Source organism: Thalassophryne amazonica, chromosome 5 (genome assembly GCF_902500255.1).
Source record: "Thalassophryne amazonica chromosome 5, fThaAma1.1, whole genome shotgun sequence".
Taxonomy (NCBI): domain Eukaryota; kingdom Metazoa; phylum Chordata; class Actinopteri; order Batrachoidiformes; family Batrachoididae; genus Thalassophryne; species Thalassophryne amazonica.
The window spans coordinates 66,181,542-66,201,918 of NC_047107.1; the positions used below are offsets into that span (position 1 = coordinate 66,181,542).

The 20,377-nt window shown below is 39.4% G+C and overlaps 1 protein-coding gene across 5 annotated transcripts in view; it reads left to right on the plus strand.

Moving 5' to 3' along the window:
* The window catches only part of trim36 (tripartite motif containing 36), an 85,328-nt gene that overhangs the window by 36,620 nt on the left and 28,331 nt on the right, over positions 1-20,377 (plus strand). For 3 of the 5 annotated variants that reach the window (XM_034170476.1, XM_034170477.1, XM_034170479.1), the window contains exons 3-5: positions 6,300-6,365; positions 15,306-15,649; positions 16,703-16,849. In XM_034170476.1, coding sequence (XP_034026367.1) covers positions 6,300-6,365; positions 15,306-15,649; positions 16,703-16,849 — 557 coding nt within the window. The remainder of the gene's footprint in view (positions 1-6,299; positions 6,366-15,305; positions 15,650-16,702; positions 16,850-20,377) is intronic. The other 2 variants (XM_034170480.1, XM_034170481.1) reach the window with 1 other exon arrangement.

Here is a 20,377-nt window from a genome sequence, read left to right on the forward strand (position 1 = left end):
TAGTTGCCTCTAGGGGCTAGTGTCTACATGTAAGTATCAGTGGACCATATGCTAACTTACTAAATTCTGAACGTTAGAAAAGGGAATCAGAAAAGCTATCCGGGTCCTCAAAGCCCATCTGCAATTATTGCTTGATCTCCAAAATCGGTCTGTGCAAGCAAAATTATGTTCAGTATGAGTGTCATTAGTGTCACTTCGAAAATTAAATTCATAAGTAATTTATCCTGAACTTACGGTCTGTTTTTTTTTTTTCAAACTTATGCAAAAACAAATCTTGAGAAAAAATACAGTATGCAATAGTTAATAATTAAGACCTGTTCTTTCATATTTATGAATACATTTTACCACTTTTTTTTTTTAATGAAAACTCAATCTAGCATTCTTTTTTGAGTTCTACAAATGTGGTAATACCTTATTTACACCAATCTAGCATTCTTTTTGAGTTCTACAAATGTGGTAATACCTTATTTACACCAATCTAGCATTCTTTTTGAGTTCTACAAATGTGGTGATACCTTATTTACACCAGGATGTTAATAAAATCAATGCTGGCTATTATCAGAATAAAGTACTTTTATCCACAGTTTCAAATTGCATAAGTCAAATGGTGTCCACTTTATGGTCTTCTCAAAACATTAAAATTACTGTTCTGGATGCTCAGAATGCATCTGAGCTCATCTAGAAACCGTTGGCTTCTGGGGGCCGCTTTAGGGCCTATGGGCTTCGGCCCTGTGGGCCTCGCACTTTGTACTCCCCAATTTCTAGTTCTAAATTGCACCCTTGATATCAACAAAAGTGCCATAACATTTGTTCTGCAAGCACTTAACAGCATTTTGTGTATGCAGTTGTAGTTAACAGGGTTCTCAGTATTTATTTATTTTCCTCAGCCTAATGGGATGGAAAAATCACCTTTAAAATCTGGGGTTTGGGGATGCTTGGGTCCCCCTGAGGGAAGTTCAGTCAAAAAAACATTTTAAAACATTCATAACCACAAGAATAGTATTCATATTTTAGTAATTACTCTGTTATGATTGCAACATTAAAAGCAATCATATGGTCAATGAGTGTGATTTAATGTTGAAATGACTCAATTAAAAAATAATTTAATCATGAGAAATTCTAATGAACAAACACTGCAGTCATCTCCTGTTGTGTTGATAATATTTATTTATGGTGTCTTTGAAATGCAGATATGAATTAATAAATCTACCAGACTTAAAAATGTACACATTACTTTTCATGCTATTTTGTCTAAAAATTGTCATGTTAATATTAATCAAGAAATCATTTCACCTGAAACAAGAACAGATTGGTATGGTTTTAATTGACAAAGATTTTTTTTTAAAAAAACTTTAATCCTAACCCTTTAGAGTCCTAAAAGAGTCAGTACAGTGAATTTGCCAGTGTTGTTCAGTTGGCGTCAAAACCCAGTGAGATCACTCAGACATAGCAGGCCATTCATGCTTCCCCTTTCAACCTGAATGAGTTCATTATTCAGTGGCGCAACTGTGAGGCATGAAATCTTTTTTTGAGCATACAAATCTGACAACCACTTACATGCTTTAATTGTAACTTTCTTTCTCATTCTGATCTCACTTGCTGTAGATTAGCAGCTGCTTTCACAGAAACTGCATAAGGTGTTCATTGAGGTCACAAAACGATGATTCATAGTTTTTCCAATTTCTTTATCAAAGTCAGTCTAACCAATTCCAAAAACAATTTGTCAACCGTTTAGAGAACTTTGAAGGATGTTATTAGAACCAAAAATTGTTAAAACGGTCCTCACCACTGTGAGGTCTCATTAGTGGTAGTCATGGTGATGCAAGCTCCTTTGCAAGAATGAAAGGGGGATTAGAGGGTCTGGAAGAAAGTGAAGAATTAGCTATATTTATCTGTGCAGCTTGGACAGGCCTTAGTTAGTACTGTTTTTAATCCTAATCTTGTTTAATGCTACTGGAACTCCAGTGCAGCATGTGTTACCTCTGATGGCAATGGCTTGACAAGTATTTGTTAAAGTTGGCATAAATGTTTTAATCTCACATGGTCAGATGTCTTAATTTTTATCTTCTTAGTTCTGAAACCTTTTGTATTTTGCATGGCTTTGCATTAAAGGTGGAAGCAAGTCATGTACAGTAATACTTGCCTAACAGTCATTGTATAAACTGGATACTTGTTCTCAATGGATAAAGGCAAAATTATATATATATATATATATATATATATATATATATATATATATATATATATATATATATATAATATGCTTTTGCATAATGGGTTTTCGCTCATATCAGACAAAACATCTCATTGTATTTCCATTCAAAAACTCTTCGCATGTACTGGACAGAGGTGTTTGGATGTGCCTAGTTGCAACAGAGGTACAAAATGAAGTTGAGCACTGACACCAGCCGATTCAAGGAAAGTGCGTACCGTATTTCCTTGATTAAAATGCCGGCCCTTTTTTTTTTTTTTTTTTTTAAACTGTGCTCTGACCCAGCACCTAAACAAGGCAGCCCTTTATTCAAGGTCAGTGACTATTAACAAAATGCTGCCTGTGCTAAGTTCACGCATATCCCTGGGTGTGGAAAACCAAAGACAACTGCGTCAGATCAGAGCCCTCTGTGTGGCTGCAAACCCTCTTCATAGCCTGACGTGCCCCTGCTAAATGATGGACTGGGACTGTGACTGGTCACTTTTCCAGTTTCACAACTTCCTCTCCCATCATATTAAGTCTTTGCAGTGTGCACACAGATTACATTTCCATCATGGATCAAATAGAAAAACATTTAGTGGAAAAAATCTGCAAATATGACCAACTTTACAACACTGAGTCAGGAAACTACAAACATGCTCAACTGACCCACATTTCATGGAGGAAAATTCCACTTTAGTGCAGCAGATAAGAGAATATTTACAGAGGAATCCTTCAAATGGGGGGGGAGCACGGCTCCCCAGAATAGCCCTAAATTAAAGGTCCACTTCTGAAAACATTTTTTATTACTACTACTAATAATAATTTCAACAACTAAAATGTTTAAAATGAATTTAAGACATTTATAAACAATGTACCGTTACAGTCCTGTCAGCAGTTAAATATGAGGTCATGAAAGATGGCTTCATTTCATTCTTTATAAAACAAATATTTGTTTGTTGAAGTCAAGAAAGGGAGACTACAACCCCTGGCAATAATTATGGAATCACCGGCCTCGGAGGATGTTCATTCAGTTGTTTAACTTTGTAGGAAAAAAGCAGATCACAGACATGACACAAAACTAAAGTCATTTCAAATGGCAACTTTCTGGCTTTAAGAAACAGTATAAAAAAATCATGAAAAAAAATTGTGGCAGTCAGTAACGGTTACTTTTTTAGACCAAGCAGAGGGAAAAAAAATATGGACTCACTCAATTCTGAGGAAAAAATTATGGAATCACCCTGTAAATTTTCATCCCCAAAACTAACACCTGCATCAAATCAGATCTGCTCGTTAGTCTGCATCTAAAAAGGAGTGATCACACCTTGGAGAGCTGTTGCACCAAGTGGACTGACATGAATCATGGCTCCAACACGAGAGATGTCAATTGAAACAAAGGAGAGGATTATCAAACTCTTAAGAGGGTAAATCATCACGCAATGTTGCAAAAGATGTTGGTTTTCACAGTCAGCTGTGTCTAAACTCTGGACCAAATACAAACATGGGAAGGTTGTTAAAGGCAAACATACTGGTAGACCAAGGAAGACATCAAAGCGTCAAGACAGAAAACTTAAAGCAATATGTCTCAAAAATGCACAACAAAACAAATGAGGAACGAATGGGAGGAAACTGGAGTCAGCGTCTGTGACCGAACTGTAAGAAACCGCCTAAAGGAAATTGGATTTACATACAGAAAAGCTAAACGAAAGCCATCATTAACACCTAAACAGAAAAAAACAAAGTTACAATGGGCTAAGGAAAAGCAATCGTGGACTGTGGATGACTGGATGAAAGTCATATTCAGTGATGAATCTCGAATCTGCATTGGGCAAGGTGATGATGCTGGAACTTTTGTTTGGTGCCGTTCCAATGAGATTTATAAAGATGACTGCCTGAAGAGAACATGTAAATTTCCACAGTCATTGATGATATGGGGCTGCATGTCAGGTAAAGGCATTGGGGAGATGGCTGTCATTACATCATCAATAAATGCGCAAGTTTACGTTGATATTTTGGAAACTTTTCTTATCCCATCAATTGAAAGGATGTCTGGGGATGATATCATTTTTCAAGATGATAATGCATCTTGCCATAGAGCAAAAACTGTGAAAACATTCCTTGCAAAAAAGACACATAGGGTCAATGTCATGGCCTGCAAATAGTCCCAATCTTAATCCAATTGAAAATCTTTGTTAGAAGTTGAAGAAAATGGTCCATGACGAGGCTCCAACCTGCAAAGCTGATCTGGCGACAGCAATCAGAGAAAGTTGGAGCCAGACTGATGAAGAGTACTGTTTGTCACTCATTAAGCCCATGCCTCAGAGACTGCAAGCTGTTATAAAAGCCAGGGGTGGTGCAACAAAATACTAGTGATGTGTTGGAGCGTTCTTTTGTTTTTCATGATTCCATAATTTTTTTTCCTCAGAATTGAGTGATTACATATTTTTTCCCTCTGCTTGGTCTAAAAAAGTAACCGTTACTGACTGCCACAATTTTTTTTTTTTTTTCCTGATTTCTTATAGTGCTTCTTAAAGCCAGAAAGTTGCCATTTGAAATGACTTTAGTTTGTGTCATGTCTGTAATCTGCTTTTTTTTTTTTTTCTACAAAATTATACAACTGTATGAACATCCTCCAAGGCCGGTGATTCCATAATTTTTGCCAGGGGTTGTATAAAGTGAGTATTGGCAAAATGGTTATCATTTTCATGTTGAGGTGGCAGGGAGTTGTTGTCAGCAGCTGCTTAAAGTAACTAGTAATCTAACTTAGCTACTTTTAAAATTGAGTAATCAGCAAAGTAATTAAGTTAAGGAGTAATTAGATTATTTTTTTCAAAGTAACATTGGCAACGCTGGCGTCCAGGTAGGGGTCAGTTGAAGAATTACACAGGGGTCAAAGCTTAAGAATGCGCTTATCATACTGAAAGGTATTCCATATTTGTCTGAAAGATTTCAAAAAGGTATGGTTTGGACAATCTGACTGAATTTTATGGGGTAAAAGTAGCAAAAATGGTGAAGTCAATTTTAGTTTGTACAGGGGTCAAAAGTTAAAGTTAATTTTTGTTAAAGGTGACGCAAATAGTTGTGAAAAGGAACAGCGTGCACAGTCGGTCATGCTTGGTTATCATTTTACAGGCAACATATGTTATGCCATTGAGTCCAGTGGATGTTAACATTGTTTGACCTTTACTGTGGACACCAAACATTCAACACGATCAAAACGGTTCCATTTAATAAGCCTACTGGCACCTTGCTTTTTCAAGAGTAATGTCTAAGTTGTATTTTCACCAAAATTGGTGCTTGCATCACTGCAAATTCCCCCACCCCAGTTATTGGCTTCACTGCCTACCATAATGTTGGTTTGGCGGTTGATTATGTAAAGGAGTGGAGCTCTTTGCGGGACAAATTAATCCAGAAAAAGCCGCCGGTCCTGTGGTAAATTGCATTAAGTCACCCACCAATGCAACAGAGAACTTGGTGTCATATGCACATCATCATTGCATGGCCACGGAGTTGTGGAAGCATAAATCGGGCTTTAGGATTTTAAAGTACCGCTCCACAGCAGACATGGGGGGGGGGGAGTGACTCGACCAAATGTAATCTTTTCAATGCACATAATGCCTGGTGCTTCTTTAAGGCAGGTATTTTATTTTTCAGATGAAGTTTTGACCTGGTCATTAAATGATGCAGACCTGTATTCAAGGTCAGGTGTTTAATCATGGAAATGTGTAAGCCTAATTGAGGATTCCCCATAGATCATTCAGTGCCTCCTGACTGTAACTGTGTAATTGGCTACATACATATAACAGACTGTTTGTTTGTTAAAATCCAAATCTGCTATATGTATAAAACAGAGTTTGCTGGTCCACCTGAATCTATTATGTGCGAGTTTTACTGTGCACATCAAGGATGAGATCTTGGTACTCAAGTTTTCCATTTGTTTAACTGAATTAAGTTTTGTCTTCCACTCACAACTGCTTTTGTGTTTCAGGCACTTTTTTCCCTTCACTTGGCTTTCTTTCACCACTGTTTAACTTTTTTAATACTTCATTTACACACTACTACATTATTCATGTTTGTCTCACGTCAATTCTCTGTTCATTGCTTGCAGCCACAGCGCGAAGGTCGCACGGAAGTCGAGGTAGAAGCGGGCTCTGTGTTTTGACTAGCTGTAGTAGTGAGTACAGTGTTGTTAGAACACTTGTGAAACCCTAGTTTGATTCTTTTTCCCTGCTCCTTCTACTTTAGTTCTCCCTACACTTTCATACAAACTCTCACCCACAAGATGCAGGTTAAATCTAGATTTAATCTGAATATATGCTGTATTATAACCAAAGACAAAATATACATGTAAATGAGATTATTGTAGGCAGATGCATTTAAAATGGGTACAAAAAGACATTTGTTACGTCCCTGTGCATTGTATGACTTCCTAGGTTTATTTAACTTGGACATCATCTCAACGCTAAAGGCCCTGTCGCACCTTGACAATTTAGCCTGCATATGTAGGTGTATTAAGAATTTGCTGGTCAGTCTTGTATAAAGTACCTCAAAGTGATACTTGAATGAAAGTACAAGTATCTTACCATAAAATTACTTTGGTAAAAGTTGAAGTCTCCTTGAAAAATATTACTTGAAAAGAGTCTTAAAGTATCTGACATTTACTGTACTTAAGTACCCAAAGTAAATTTCTCATGAAATGTACTTTGAGTAAGAGTAAAATCCAAAATGAGTGGAGACTGAAATGGAGGCATAAAAAAGCCAGTGTGGTGTCTGAAGAAACCGCGGGGGTCTCAGCCCCTATAAAAAGCTGGCTCCACAGTTGGTGATGGGATGAGTGAAGCAACAGGTGGATGGCAAAGCTGTCAATAAAGTTGCCATTTTTTTTTTTTTTTTTTTTTTTTTTTTTTTTGACATGGGGTCTTTTTCCTGGAAGACTCACACAGTCAGGCTGTTTTGAAATGGAACAATCACTTATAGCTACACAGTTGTGCCAAACTTAAGGAAAAGCAAAAAAAAAACAAAACAATACAAGCATCATCACCACTGCACAGCAACCAAACGCAGTGCACTTTGCGGTCTCAAATAAAAACGTGGTGCCGCTTTTACACACCGCATCTCTGGAAATTTCAAATAAAATAAATGAAATGAAACAGCCACGCCGGCCAATTTTATCATGACTGAACTTCAGCAGGGGCCAATCTGTGTGTGCGCATTTGGATTCCAAAGCGCAGATGGCCCCCTTTTTCACTCTCCAGTCTCCTTCAGCAAGGGTGCAGATTAAACCTGTTATCTATTTTTATTTTTTTGTCTCTTAAATTTGTTGGCACTTGCTGAATAGGATATGGCATATCACTGCTTTCACTTCTGCAGGTAGGCATTGCCCAATCAAATTTCTTCTACTTCTGTATTGTAGTAACAAAGATGGTTCAGGGAAATGTATTTGAGTAAAAGTATACATTTTATTGAGGAAATGTAGTGAAGTGAAAGTCACCAGAAATATAAATGACATGAAGTCAAAATTTTACTCAAGTACAGTGTTTTACACACGCCAGCATATGGCTCATATGTCCCACATAAAATAAAATGTTAAAATTACTGTTTTGCCTCCATGTGGCATGGAGATGCCGTGCAACACCATATGCTCGCTGGATGACCTGCTCGTCAATAGAAGTGTTCTGCCTGCGATGGAAACTCAAACCAAGCCAGACTCATGGTCCAGTCACACAGCCCTTAACAAAGGGCAACGAAGCTCAAATGAATCAATAAATCTTGACTTTCATTGGCATCATTTAACCTTCACGCAGCTTCATTCCTGCAGCTGGCACTTCGTCAGGATTTTTAAATTGTTGAAAAAATTTGAACGGTTGCCTCAGAAAACCTCAATTCGTCTGTATTTACTTTTGCTGTCATTCTTGACGGTTTTTATAGTTTGCTTAGCTTTTGTAACGTTAGCATTTAGTTTGACTTCGTTCAACCAGCTGAATGTTTTCACACAGTACAAAAGCTGGTTTTTGAGCTTTTTTGTCTAGGAGCTGCAGCTCCTCTGTGGCGGTGCTGAGTGGGGCTTCTGCCGCTGCGTGTGATGTGGCGAGAGCTGTCGGTCATGCTTGGTGCTGGCCGGCCAAGAAGAATCTGCCAGCTCTCTCCGTCAACGCACGGCAGCCCATGATTGTGGTGTTGGCCAGTGCTACACGCACATGAGTTGCTGCACTAAAAGTCTGGCCTGAGCTGCAGCATTCTGTGTATGAGCTCTGAAGGGCTTGCTGTCCTCTCGCCTCTGCAGAGAGAAGAGCCTGCTGCCCCTTTCAGCGTTTGACAGTTCAGAAGTTTTGAGGAAGTGATCCTTGATCACTGCGTATTACACTATCTATTTGTTTATTTTTGAGCCACGCAATTGCACGCACATCGTCGTGACAATCCCACCCGCTGTGATCCCAGCTGGACCCTGTGCGTTGTTCCAACGGTAGCCATGCGCTCTTTGCTGGACACTGTATATATAAAATAACTATTTCGTGGTGGATTAATGACTTTTCTCTGCAAGTTTTCTGGAGAAAAGCTGAGCTCCGTCCCAGCGCAGTCCTGGAACGCACAGCTGCAGACACACACTGCTCCAGCAGTGGCCCCATATTCCAGGTGCGTTTCGTTTAAAGCATCAAGCTCTGCGTTAGCTTCGGTTTCATTTTGTTCCTCTTTGTCCCTTTTGCGCTCTTGATTTGCAGGCTATTCGGTAATAAAGCTTGTTCATCCACCTTTTTCTCAGCAAATTTTTACTTTTTTCCCTTTGTTCGGGAATTGTTGTATGCCATGTGACTGGACCATTAACCCTTACAACATTTATAATACCGTGCAGCACTGACCCGAACCACCCTGTCAGTATACGCTGGTTAAGTGGTCAAGGTGTGCCAGCTGCATTAATTTCTGAGCCATATGCCAGTGTTTTTATTAGGTTGGTATACATAGGCCAAATTGTTGAGGTGTGCCAGGGCATGGATGGTTGGTTGTTATTGGAGTGGCACTACAGAAACTGGGTGGTGTTGTCGTCATTCTCTTGGGTCAGATGTAATCTTTCTACTCTGTCAAAGGTGTGTGTATGCAAAACACCTCTTCATAAGAATAGGGATTAAAAAGACACATGGAGAACTTAAGAGCAATACCTGTAGTCAAGAATTTAAAATCATAGCTTTTGGATGTAAGGCAGTGAATGAGTATATGATACTTGATTTTTCCGCAGGTAAATGGGGTAGAATTTTATATAGCGCTTTACAGATCCCTCACATTCACTCCGATGTCAGGCTGCTGTCATGCAAGGCGATCATTACACCCCAGGAGCAACTAGAGGATTAAGGACCTTGTCCAATGGCCCTTAGTGATTTTATTTTATTTTTTTTTTTTTTTCCCAGTTAGGCTGGGATTTGAACAGAGGTAGTGTTTATAAAATAGTTGGATGCCATTTTTATCTCACCAAAATGAATATATATATATATATATATATATATATATATATATATATATATATATATATATATATATATATATATATATATATATATATATATATATATATATATATATATATATATATATATATATATATATATATATAAAAAAAATCATTGCCTTTGTCACCTTTAGGTCACTCTGGTATACACAGTTCACATTGTAGACTCTTGCAAATTCACATATAGCAGCCTTATGGCAACACCATAAGCTATTACCTGGGATAAGTGATCGAGCTTTACCTTGAGGCCAAAGGTGACCTAAAGTTGGTCAAATTTCATATTTGAGTAAAGTGTGGTGTAATGCACCAAATTAGAGGGCTTGATGAGAGGGTTCAGGATATATAAACAGTTCTGCTTTGTCATTTGGTGACATCATAAGTAATGGTGCAAAACTGTTGTGGTGTGTGTGTTTTTCTTTTTAAAGTTTGTGAAAATGCATGCGGCTCCTCTTCAAAGCGAGCAAATAGACACTTGAGGAAGACTTCTTTAGGTGTGTGAAAAATGTTAGGTTAAAGATCAAGGTCACAGAAAGGACCAACATTAAAATCAGCCAGAAAAAACTTTCCTGGTAGCAATTTTTTTTCTTCTTTTTTTCCTCTGCCCATATTTTGCATGAACACAATGAATGGTTTTACCCAGAAGCCATTACCTGAGATATGTGATTGACCTTGACCTTCAGGGTTTACCTAGAGGTCAAAGAACTTGTCAGTCCCTCTTCATGTTGGTTGTTCCTCGTGGTAGTCTCTTTTGTTCATCTTTTGGCAAGATCCCCTCACGGTTTTCATTCAAGGGTGATGAATTTGGCAAAGTTTCTGTAATGCTTTAGAATGGCGTGTGAGCCCAGAATGTAACTTATCAGTGTCCATTGTTCAGTGTTGGCTAATATCCGGAATTATCCAAAAAATATTAGTCCTATCAATGTTCCGTTTTGGTGCACTTCATTCTTGACCCACAATACATATAAGCATGGCAAATGTCAGCTGTTCCCAGTTTGTCTGTGATCAAAGTTACACACAGGCACATACACAGAGGGCTTGGCTTTATGTTGCAATATGTTTATGCTTGCCTGGATTTTTTAAGGTGTGGGGTTTTTTTTTTCTAATATGAAAGTGCCTCAGGGTAATATTCACCTGAATCATTAAGTTGAAGAAACAACTTTAAATGATTAGACAGACTGGTTTCCACAAACACACACTTCACTTGTTACAAGATGAAGTGTCAAAAGTTTGTCAAGTGAAAAGTACTGTTTACATGAGCAATGTAAGAAAAAAGGTAGCCGGCATGCTAAGTGACTTCCATATAATCTGTCATTCGTAACACCCCGTCACACCTTGACGATTTAGCCAGCACATGCTAACCATATTAAAAACACTGGCATTCATCTAATAAGTTGTGGGTAAGTTCTGTATTAATTAAAAAATAAAAAAAAATTAAGAGCACACTGATGTCAGACCTTAGACAAGTTTGAAGATGGCTAACCTTGAGGTATTTTGAGCCCATATGTTTTGGTCATGCCCCGTCTTAGCTCCCTATTGGTCATTTTATCTTTAAAATGCTTTTAAAGGTGCTTAATGTTGATTTGAAACCCAGTGCGGCAGCTGCCATATTCAATGTTATGGATAGAAGACATTGTACAATACCTCATGGACATGAAAATATAGTTGCTTTTACAGCGTTACTTGCACCGAGAAGAATACCAAAGTATCTTTGCGGTTGAGTGACCTCATACAGTTTATACAATTTGAAAAGATAAAATACTCACTCAGAGGCTCTAGAGACAAATTCTTCTCCATCTGGGACCCAGTGTTGACATATTTGGAAGGATTCTGCCTAATGTATCTTAGTCCCAGTCTTTTTCTTCATGCAAGTGACAGTATGTCTGCTCAATAACAGCACTGGACATATGAGGGCTGTCAATAAAGTAACGGTCCTTTTTATTTTTTTCAAAAACTATATGGATTTCATTCATATGTTTTTACGTCAGACATGCTTGAACCCTCGTGCGCATGCGTGAGTTTTTCCACGCCTGTCGGTGACGTCATTCGCCTGTGAGCACTCCTTGTGGGAGGAGTCATCCAGCCCCTCGTTGGAATTCCTTTGTCTGAGAAGTTGCTGAGAGACTGGCGCGTTGTTTGATCAAAATTTTTTCTAAACCTGTGAGACACATCGAAGTGGATACGGTTCGAAAAATTAAGCTGGTTTTCAGTGAAAATTTTAACGGCTGATGAGAGATTTTGAGGTGATTCTGTCGCTTTAAGGACTTCCCACGGTGCGAGACGTCTCTCAGCCGCCGTCGTCAGCCTGTTCAAGCTGAAAACCTCCACATTTCAGGCTCTATTGATCCAGGACGTCGTGAGAGAACAGAAGTTTCAGAAGAAGTCGGTTTCAGCATTTTATCCGGATATTCCACTGTTAAAGGAGATTTTTTTTTAATGAAAGACGTGCGGACGGGTCCGCGCATCGGACGCTCCGCCACAGGAAAAACACCTCTGTTGAAAGCCTTATGGACAAGTTGGAACATGTCCTGCTGTTAAACAAGTTCTCATATACTCACTCCACTGAAAGCCATCAAAAGCCGCCTGGATTTACAACACAAAACACAAATGGTTATCAACACGGAGGTGTTTTTCCTGTGCCGCCGCACCGCGTCGGCTGCGTCCCGACGCGCGGATCCGTCCGCACGTCTTTCATTAAAAAAATCTCCTTTAACACTGGAATATCCGGATAAAATGCTGAAACCGACTTCTTCTGAAACTTCTCTGTTCTCTCACGACGTCCTGGATCAATAGAGCCTGAAATGTGGAGGTTTTCAGCTTGAACAGGCTGACGACGGCGGCTGAGAGCGCTGAGCGACGTCTCGCACCGTGGGAAGTCCTTAAAGCGACAGAATCACCTCAAAATCTCTCATCAGCCATTAAAATTTTCACTGAAAACCAGCTTAATTTTTCGAACCGTGTCCACTTCGATGTGTCTCACAGGTTTAGAAAAAATTTTGATCAAACAATGCGCCAGTCTCTCAGCAACTTCTCAAAGGAATTCCGACGAGGGGCTGGACGACTCCTCCCACAAGGAGTGCTCACAGGCGAATGACGTCACCGACAGGCGTGGAAAAACTCACGCATGCGCACGAGGGTTCAAGCATGTCTGACGTAAAAACATATGAATGAAATCCATATAGTTTTTGAAAAAAATTAAAAGGACCGTTGCTTTATTGACAGACCTCGTATTACTATTTCTTTTTCTTTTGTTATGTCTTTAGTTCCTCACCTTCATGAATTTTAAGTTTGTCATTTCTACAAATTGTCAGGTGTCAAGTATTCCTTGTCTGCTAATCTGGAACAGTGTCCTTCAAGGGTGTGTTTTTTTTTTTTTTAGGTAAGTGGGAGGGTGGGATGGGTCTGTGGTTAAGTTTATCAAGTTCACTCTGTGTGTGTGTCGGGGGAAGAAAAAAAATACAGAAATGTCAATGATTGTACCTACTTTCACTATTTTGTTTGACATTTCTGAATTAAAAAAAAAAAAACTGAACGCACCTCTGACAACACCTGGAAGGATTTACAAAACATTTAGCAGACATTAGTGTGATGACATCACTTCCTCGTTTTGCTAGCTGCTAACTTTGCATCATTTTTGGCTAGAAATAACACCTTTCTCATTATGTAAAAGCTAGCAAGAAACGCTGCTAAACCTGAAAATGCTGGTTTTCGAACCTAATAACACCTGAACTGATTTACAGTACGCAGACATTAGCATGCCTGCTAACTGTTATGGAGTTAAATTTGTCATTAATTCTTACAAATGCACAGGTGGTGATCTACAAATGTCTTGATTTGTACAACTTCTGCTCTTTTCAAAAGGTTATAAAGAACACAATGCTCATATGGCCGAGTGTATTTTAGCATTGCTTTATTTATTTTTTTTTAAGTTGAAAGTCACTACTCCTCATTCATTCATGTCAGCATTTGCCACAGACATTAGTCAATTCTTCAGCATTCTGCACACGATGAATATAAATCCCATGATCCACAAGGCTACAGAAAGTTAAATCATGGCAGTGGAAAGCCAGACCAGACTGCTCCGGCACATATACTGTGCAGTACCGACCCGGACCACTGTGTGGAAACGGGGCTGTCTACATACGCTGGCTAAATTTTCAAGGTGTGACAGGGCCAGAACATCTCAGAAATCCTGCCAGGAAAATTGTAGTATCTAAAAATGGAATTGATGCAGTCACTTTCAAGAAAGTTTAGGCTTGATGTTCAAACTTTTAAGGCCAATGAATCATCATCCCCCTTTGACATATGGGGGGGGGGGGGGGGGGCATGCATGCCTCATGGCATCATCTTCCTTTCTGCAGTGTTACATGTGAATACATTGCCATATGTAATGTCACTTGTCATTCATTTACACCTTCTGTGGAGCCCTAGACAAGCACTATGTGCAGCATACCATCATGGTGTGCACATACGCACGCCAAACCAAAGTAGACACCTTGCCTTCTCAGGGTTAAACTTGTTCTGTGCTTATTTTTGTCCAAATATTGTGGCTTATTGCCTAACTTCCCTGGTCACCAGTATAATCATCACAGCACCATGTCTAGCAGTTTTATTCTGTGAATACAGAACAGTATTTCATAGGTGATGAGTAATTCTTAGTTTTGTCAACTTATACACAGTTTGTGTATAGATACTAAATTTAGTCATCTGCACATGGCTAAACATTCATATCACATAGCTGAGGCTTTTGTGTTATCAGCTGCACCTTTTGCAGAATGTTGTCCGTTTTTCCCCAATGTTCTTCTGCCTGAGGAGTGTTTGATGTAGTTCTCATGTTCTTGGAAACTAAGTGGAAATACTGGCTCACAAGCTGAGATAAATCCACCACTCCTCATGTCCCCTGGCCCCCAACACTGTGAAGCAGCCCCCCACCTTCTTTCTTTATAATTTTAAAACTTATGCAATTTCACTTGGCATGTAGTGAAATTGGCTTCCTGTTTGCATGGTTACATTTTCTACTGTTTGTATTTGTGATGTGAATTTGTAACTATTTCAGTATTTCACCTCCCGTGTTAAACTGCTGTTGCATTTCTAACGAGCACATTATTGTGCGAAAGTCGTAAGCAAAGTTGCTTTAAGAGGAGCCTGTCATGTGGAAGTAAGTGGTGGAGCACTAAACTGGAAATTATTATACAGTACATCCTGAAAGTATTCACAGCACTTCACTTCTTACACATTTTGTTACCTTATTCCACAAAGGTGTAAATCCTCTGTGCTCCCCGCCAAAAAAATTCTATTTACAACATCCTAATGTTTTATGACTGACTGATAATATAGAGTTTTGTTTGCACACAATTTTCAACTATTGGGAGTGTTTCAACCAAAACTAGATTTTGTTATTAATCTGTAAAATTTGTCCTTTAATGTTCCACTCAAAATTTGGATACTGCCAACTGGTCTGATAGATGGTGCAAGGGTTGAAAAGGCACTGATTCAAGAATCCATTTCCTGTTGATTGGGTGGGGGGTGGGATGCAGAATTGTCAATTAGTGACCTCAAGGCTACTTATCCACACTCTAATTTCTCTCACTCAGCATCTCCTCCCTTGCTTTCCTCCAGGCTCCATATCATCTTCAGGTTGGCGCCGAGGATCTCTAACTCCTCGGGTCACTACCATCCCATGCCCAGGCTGCCAGCATGACATTGACCTTGGCGAGCGTGGGATTAGTATGCTGTTTCGCAACTTTACCCTGGAGACAATTGTGGAGCGCTACCGCCAGGCAGCCCGTGCAGCTGTAGCAATCATGTGTAATATCTGTAAGCCTCCACAGCAGGAAGCAACAAAGAGCTGCATGGATTGCAAAGCTAGCTACTGTAATGAATGTTTTAAGATGCATCATCCCTGGGGCACCCCAAAAGCTCAGCATGAATACGTTGGCCCCACTACAAACTTTAGGCCAAAGGTAAGTAGAAATTATTGCCTGATGCACATTTCTTTATTACTAGCATGTTGCCTGTGGGGGTCCATGGGTTCTAGATTGGGTAGTGTTTATAAAATGGGTAGCTGATATTTTAAAGGTGGTAATAAATTATGCAGAGTTTGTATAATCATTTCAACTGTAAGCACTGGAAATTAAAATGAGTTTTGTGAATAATTGTATTTACTACAACAACAACATTTAGTTGATGTTTAGTTTTTTGTAGATTTAGTTGATGTAGTTTAGTTTGAACAGACAAGATTGAGATGTTTGCTTTTGTTCAGCGCTTCTGTGGGGCTGATTGATAAAGATATCAACGTCTATTGTTCACTCTTTACCTAATCCCAATCTCTCCAAAAATATTAGTTCTATCAACTTTCCATGTTTGCGGCGTTCATCCATGACCCAAAATGCATAAGTATACAAAATGGCAAATGTTTATCCATGATCGAAGTTGCACAGACGTACACAGAGGCCACTTGGCTTTTAATATATTGATAAAACATCTCGCACTAAATTCTTTGGCTTGAAGTAGGCTCTTAAAATTAAAGCTTTTATAGGTCATTGATCTCCTGTGAAAAGGGCTGTATTTGTTGAATGGAATCATTAAATTGTTTTATGGAATCAGTTGCTACATCTTTTGGCTTGCTGACTTACTCAATTGTTGACAAAACTGAATTGGAGAATTTGAATTATTTGCCACATTCAGCTAGATAGTTCTTTTTCAAAAAAGTCTGAGGAGGTGCGTGCAGTTTGGCACTCCCTTCAACTGTTAAGAAAATCTATCAAAACCTCACTTGGCATTTTCCAAACTGTTTAATTGAAGTTTTTGTTTACAAAAAATGGAGAATTGACCTTCTATTTTGGACGTTAGAGGAAATGGGTTAAAGAACTGTCTAGAAGCGTTTGTATGTTGTGTATCTTCCTGTTTCACTTCTGTGTATGTGTGATAAAGAGAGGGGGAAAAATACACTTGTGAGATGTGGAAACTGTCTGTGTGGTATGTCAGTTTTAATTAGTGATTTATGAATGTCGTAGGTACTAATGTGTCCTGAACATGAGATGGAGAAGGTGAACATGTACTGTGAGGTCTGCAAACGACCAGTGTGCCACCTTTGCAAGCTGGGAGGATCACATGCCAACCACAAAGTCACTTCTATGAGTAGTGCCTACAAGATCCTCAAGGTACTGCATTGTTCCTAAGTTTGATAAATTCCTAAAGACTTAATCAGTGGAAAAAAAGTCAGAGTTTAAAAGGAACATTTATGAATAGCAGTATATTGCTACAAAAGCATCTTAAATGAACACAAAGTTTGCAAGTTCTGTTGTACGGTGCATCCAGAAAGTATTCACAGCACTTCACTTTCTCTGCATTTTATATTACAGCCTTATTCCAAATTCTACTCACAACACCCCATAATGACTACATGAAAGGTTTTTATTTTTGAAACCTTTGAAGATTTATTAAATATAAAAAAAAAACTAAAATCACATGTGGCAACATGGTTTCATAGTGGTTAGCACTGTTGCCTCACAAAATCAGTTCCCACCTGTGAAGTTTATATGTTCTCCCTGTTTGCGTGGGTTCCCTTAGGGTGCTCCAGCTTCCTCGCACATCCAAAGACATGCAGGTTAGATGGATTGGAAACTTTAAATTGCTTGTATGCGGGTAAGAATGTATTTGTTCATCCAGCTGGCCCTACGACAGACTGGCGTCCTGTCCACGGTGTATCCCGCCTTATGACTGCTGAAATAGGCTCCAGCTGCCTGTGATGCTAGTGAGAGCGGTTGATGACTGAGTGAAATCATATGTACATAAAGGGAACCACCCCTAAACCCAAACAGTTCAGCTGTCAACCCCACTGAGGTCCTTAGTCTTGGTCTCATTAACATAAGATCACTAGCCTCAAAATCATTGATTAATGATCTAATTATTGATCATCACTTAGATATGATTGGGTTATGTGAAACCTGGCTTAAACCTACAACTGTCCTCCCCTTAAATGAGGCCTGCCCACCAGCATATACATTTAGTTACCTCCCTTGTGATGCGAAGCAAGGCGGGGGTGTTGCTGTTATTTATAAATCAAGGTTTAGCTTATTAGCTGTTGGGGGGGGGGTCACAAATATAACTCATTTGAGCATCTGATTCTCTGCTCTGCTCAGGATAGTACGCATTGCCAAGGTCAGAAGAATAAAAATCAACCGTATTACTTTGTTACTGTGTATATAGGCCTCCTGGCCCATATTCTGAATTCTTACATGAATTTGGTGCATTCATCTCTAACTTGTCAACTAGTGCAGATAACATTCTGATCATTGGTGACTTTACCGTTCATATAAACCCTGGATTTGGTTCTCGCATGTGATATTGACATCATGCCTCTTACATCAGTGGTGTCTGATCACTCACTTATTAAGTTTACAGTTTCGCTGCCATGTTTAGTGGAACAACAACCTTATATATCACTATGGCAGTGCATCAACTCCTCAATTAAAACTGAACTCAAAGCTAGACTGCCTGATGTCTTGGCTTCACATTTGGCAAATACCCAATCAGTAGACAGTCTTGTGGATAATTTAAACTCAGCGTTCAAAACTGCACTTGACATCATTGTGCCACCTGTGTGAAAACTGCGCTCCCCAAAACAGACACCTTGGTTCCGTGATTACTTGTGTGAGGTCAAACATAAGGCTAGAGGTCTAGAACGGAAATGGCATTCAAAATTAGAAGTATTCCACCTTGCGTGGCGTGATGCTATCTTAGACTATAAGCATGCATTACTGGCTACAAAGCAGACCTATTACGCCGATTTGATCAGCACAAACAAGCATAACTCAGAGTTCTTGTTCGACAAGGTGGCAATGCTTATTCATGGACAACCACCTGTAGTTCGCTCTCCTTTTACAACACAAGATTTCCTGGATTAATATGAGAAGAAAGAAGAAATTAGGTTAAACATGTCTCAACCCAGCCACTACACCCTGTTATTGAGTTGGACACCATTACTGATGTATTGCCTAGATTTACAGAATTTGAGAGTATTTCTAGGCATGGTGATGAAACTCGTAACATCAACAAAACTCAACCTGCTTATTTGATCCTATACCAACAAAACTGTTGTAAGTACCTGTGTCCCACTCTTGGGCCGACTGTGCTGGGAATTATTAATCTTTAACTTCTGGATCTGTTCCTAAATGTTTCAAATCTGCAGTGACTAAACGATTACTTAAAAAACCTAATCTTGACCCCAGTGTGTTGAAAAACTAGCAGCCGATATCAAATCTATCATTTTGCTCTAAAATTCTGGAAAAACTGGTGCTACGGCAGCTCGTGGACTGTCTTACTGAGAATAATCTCTTTGAGCCACTGCAGTCTGCTTTTAGAAAATATCATTCTACAGAGATGGCTCTCACTAAAGTGGTGAATGATCTTCTCCTTGCAGTGGATTCAGACACCACTACGGTTCTGGTGCTGTTAGATATCAGTGCTGCATTTGATACCGTGGGCCATCATATTCTACTTGATAGGCTGGAAAGTCACTTTGGTATTACTCAGAGTGCCCTTGCATGGTTGATGTCATACTTGACCAGTTGTCACTGTGTTTTGTACAGTAACACTTCCTCTGTGGGGTTCCACAGGGGTCCGTCTTAGGCCCCCTGCTTTTTTCCCATTATATAGCATCCCTTGGGCACATATTGCAGAGTTTTGGGATTACCTTTCACTGCTATGCTGATGATACTTGGTTATACATGCCAATAACTGCTGGTAATCTCATTCACATGAAATCCTTAGAAGATTGCCTTGCATCAGTAAGAAGTTGGATGTCTAGAAACTTCCTACTTTTAAACTCTAATAAGACTGAAATGATGGTCCTTGGTCCCGTGAGACATCGGCATCAATTTGACCAGTTAATGCTTAGCCTAGGCTCATATGTCATACATCACACTGACAAAGTGAGGAACCTTCAGGTAATTTTTGATCTGACATTGTCCTTTGACCACCACATTAGAAATATTACGAGGACTGCTTTCTTCCACCTGCAAAATATAGTGAAGATTCATCCCATCCTTTCTGGCTGATGCTGAGACCCTGATCCACGTGTTTCTCTTCTAGATTGGACTACTGCAAGGTTCTGTTTTCTGGTTTACTTCCATCCAGCATTAGGGCTCTCCAATTGGTTCAAAATGCTGCAGCCAGATTTTTGACACGAAGCAGAAAGTTCAACCACATTACACCCATTTTGGCTGGGCCACTGAAGGACATTCAGAGTTGTCCTGAAGCCACTCCTTTGATATCTTGCCTGTGTGTTTAAGGTCTTTGTCCTGCTGAAAGATGAACCATCCCTCAGTCTGAGGTCAAGAGTGCTCTGGAGCAGGTTTTCATCCAGGATGTCTCTTCACATTGCTACATTCATCTTTCCCTCAATCCTGACTAGTCTCCCAGTTCATGGCACCTGGCATTCACAGCAAAGGGTTCAGTATCTGTCTCATCAGACCAGAGAATTTTGTTTCTAATCTTCAGATTCCTTCAGGTGCCTTTTGGCAAACTCCAGGCAGGGCGCCATGTGCCTTTCACAAAGGCGTAGCTTCCGTGTGACCACTTTACCATACAGGCCTGATTGCTGCAGAGATGATTGCCCTTAGGGCCCCATCACACTAAAGAATGAATGCTGTACAAATTTGAAAAACAAACTGAATTCGAGCTGCATT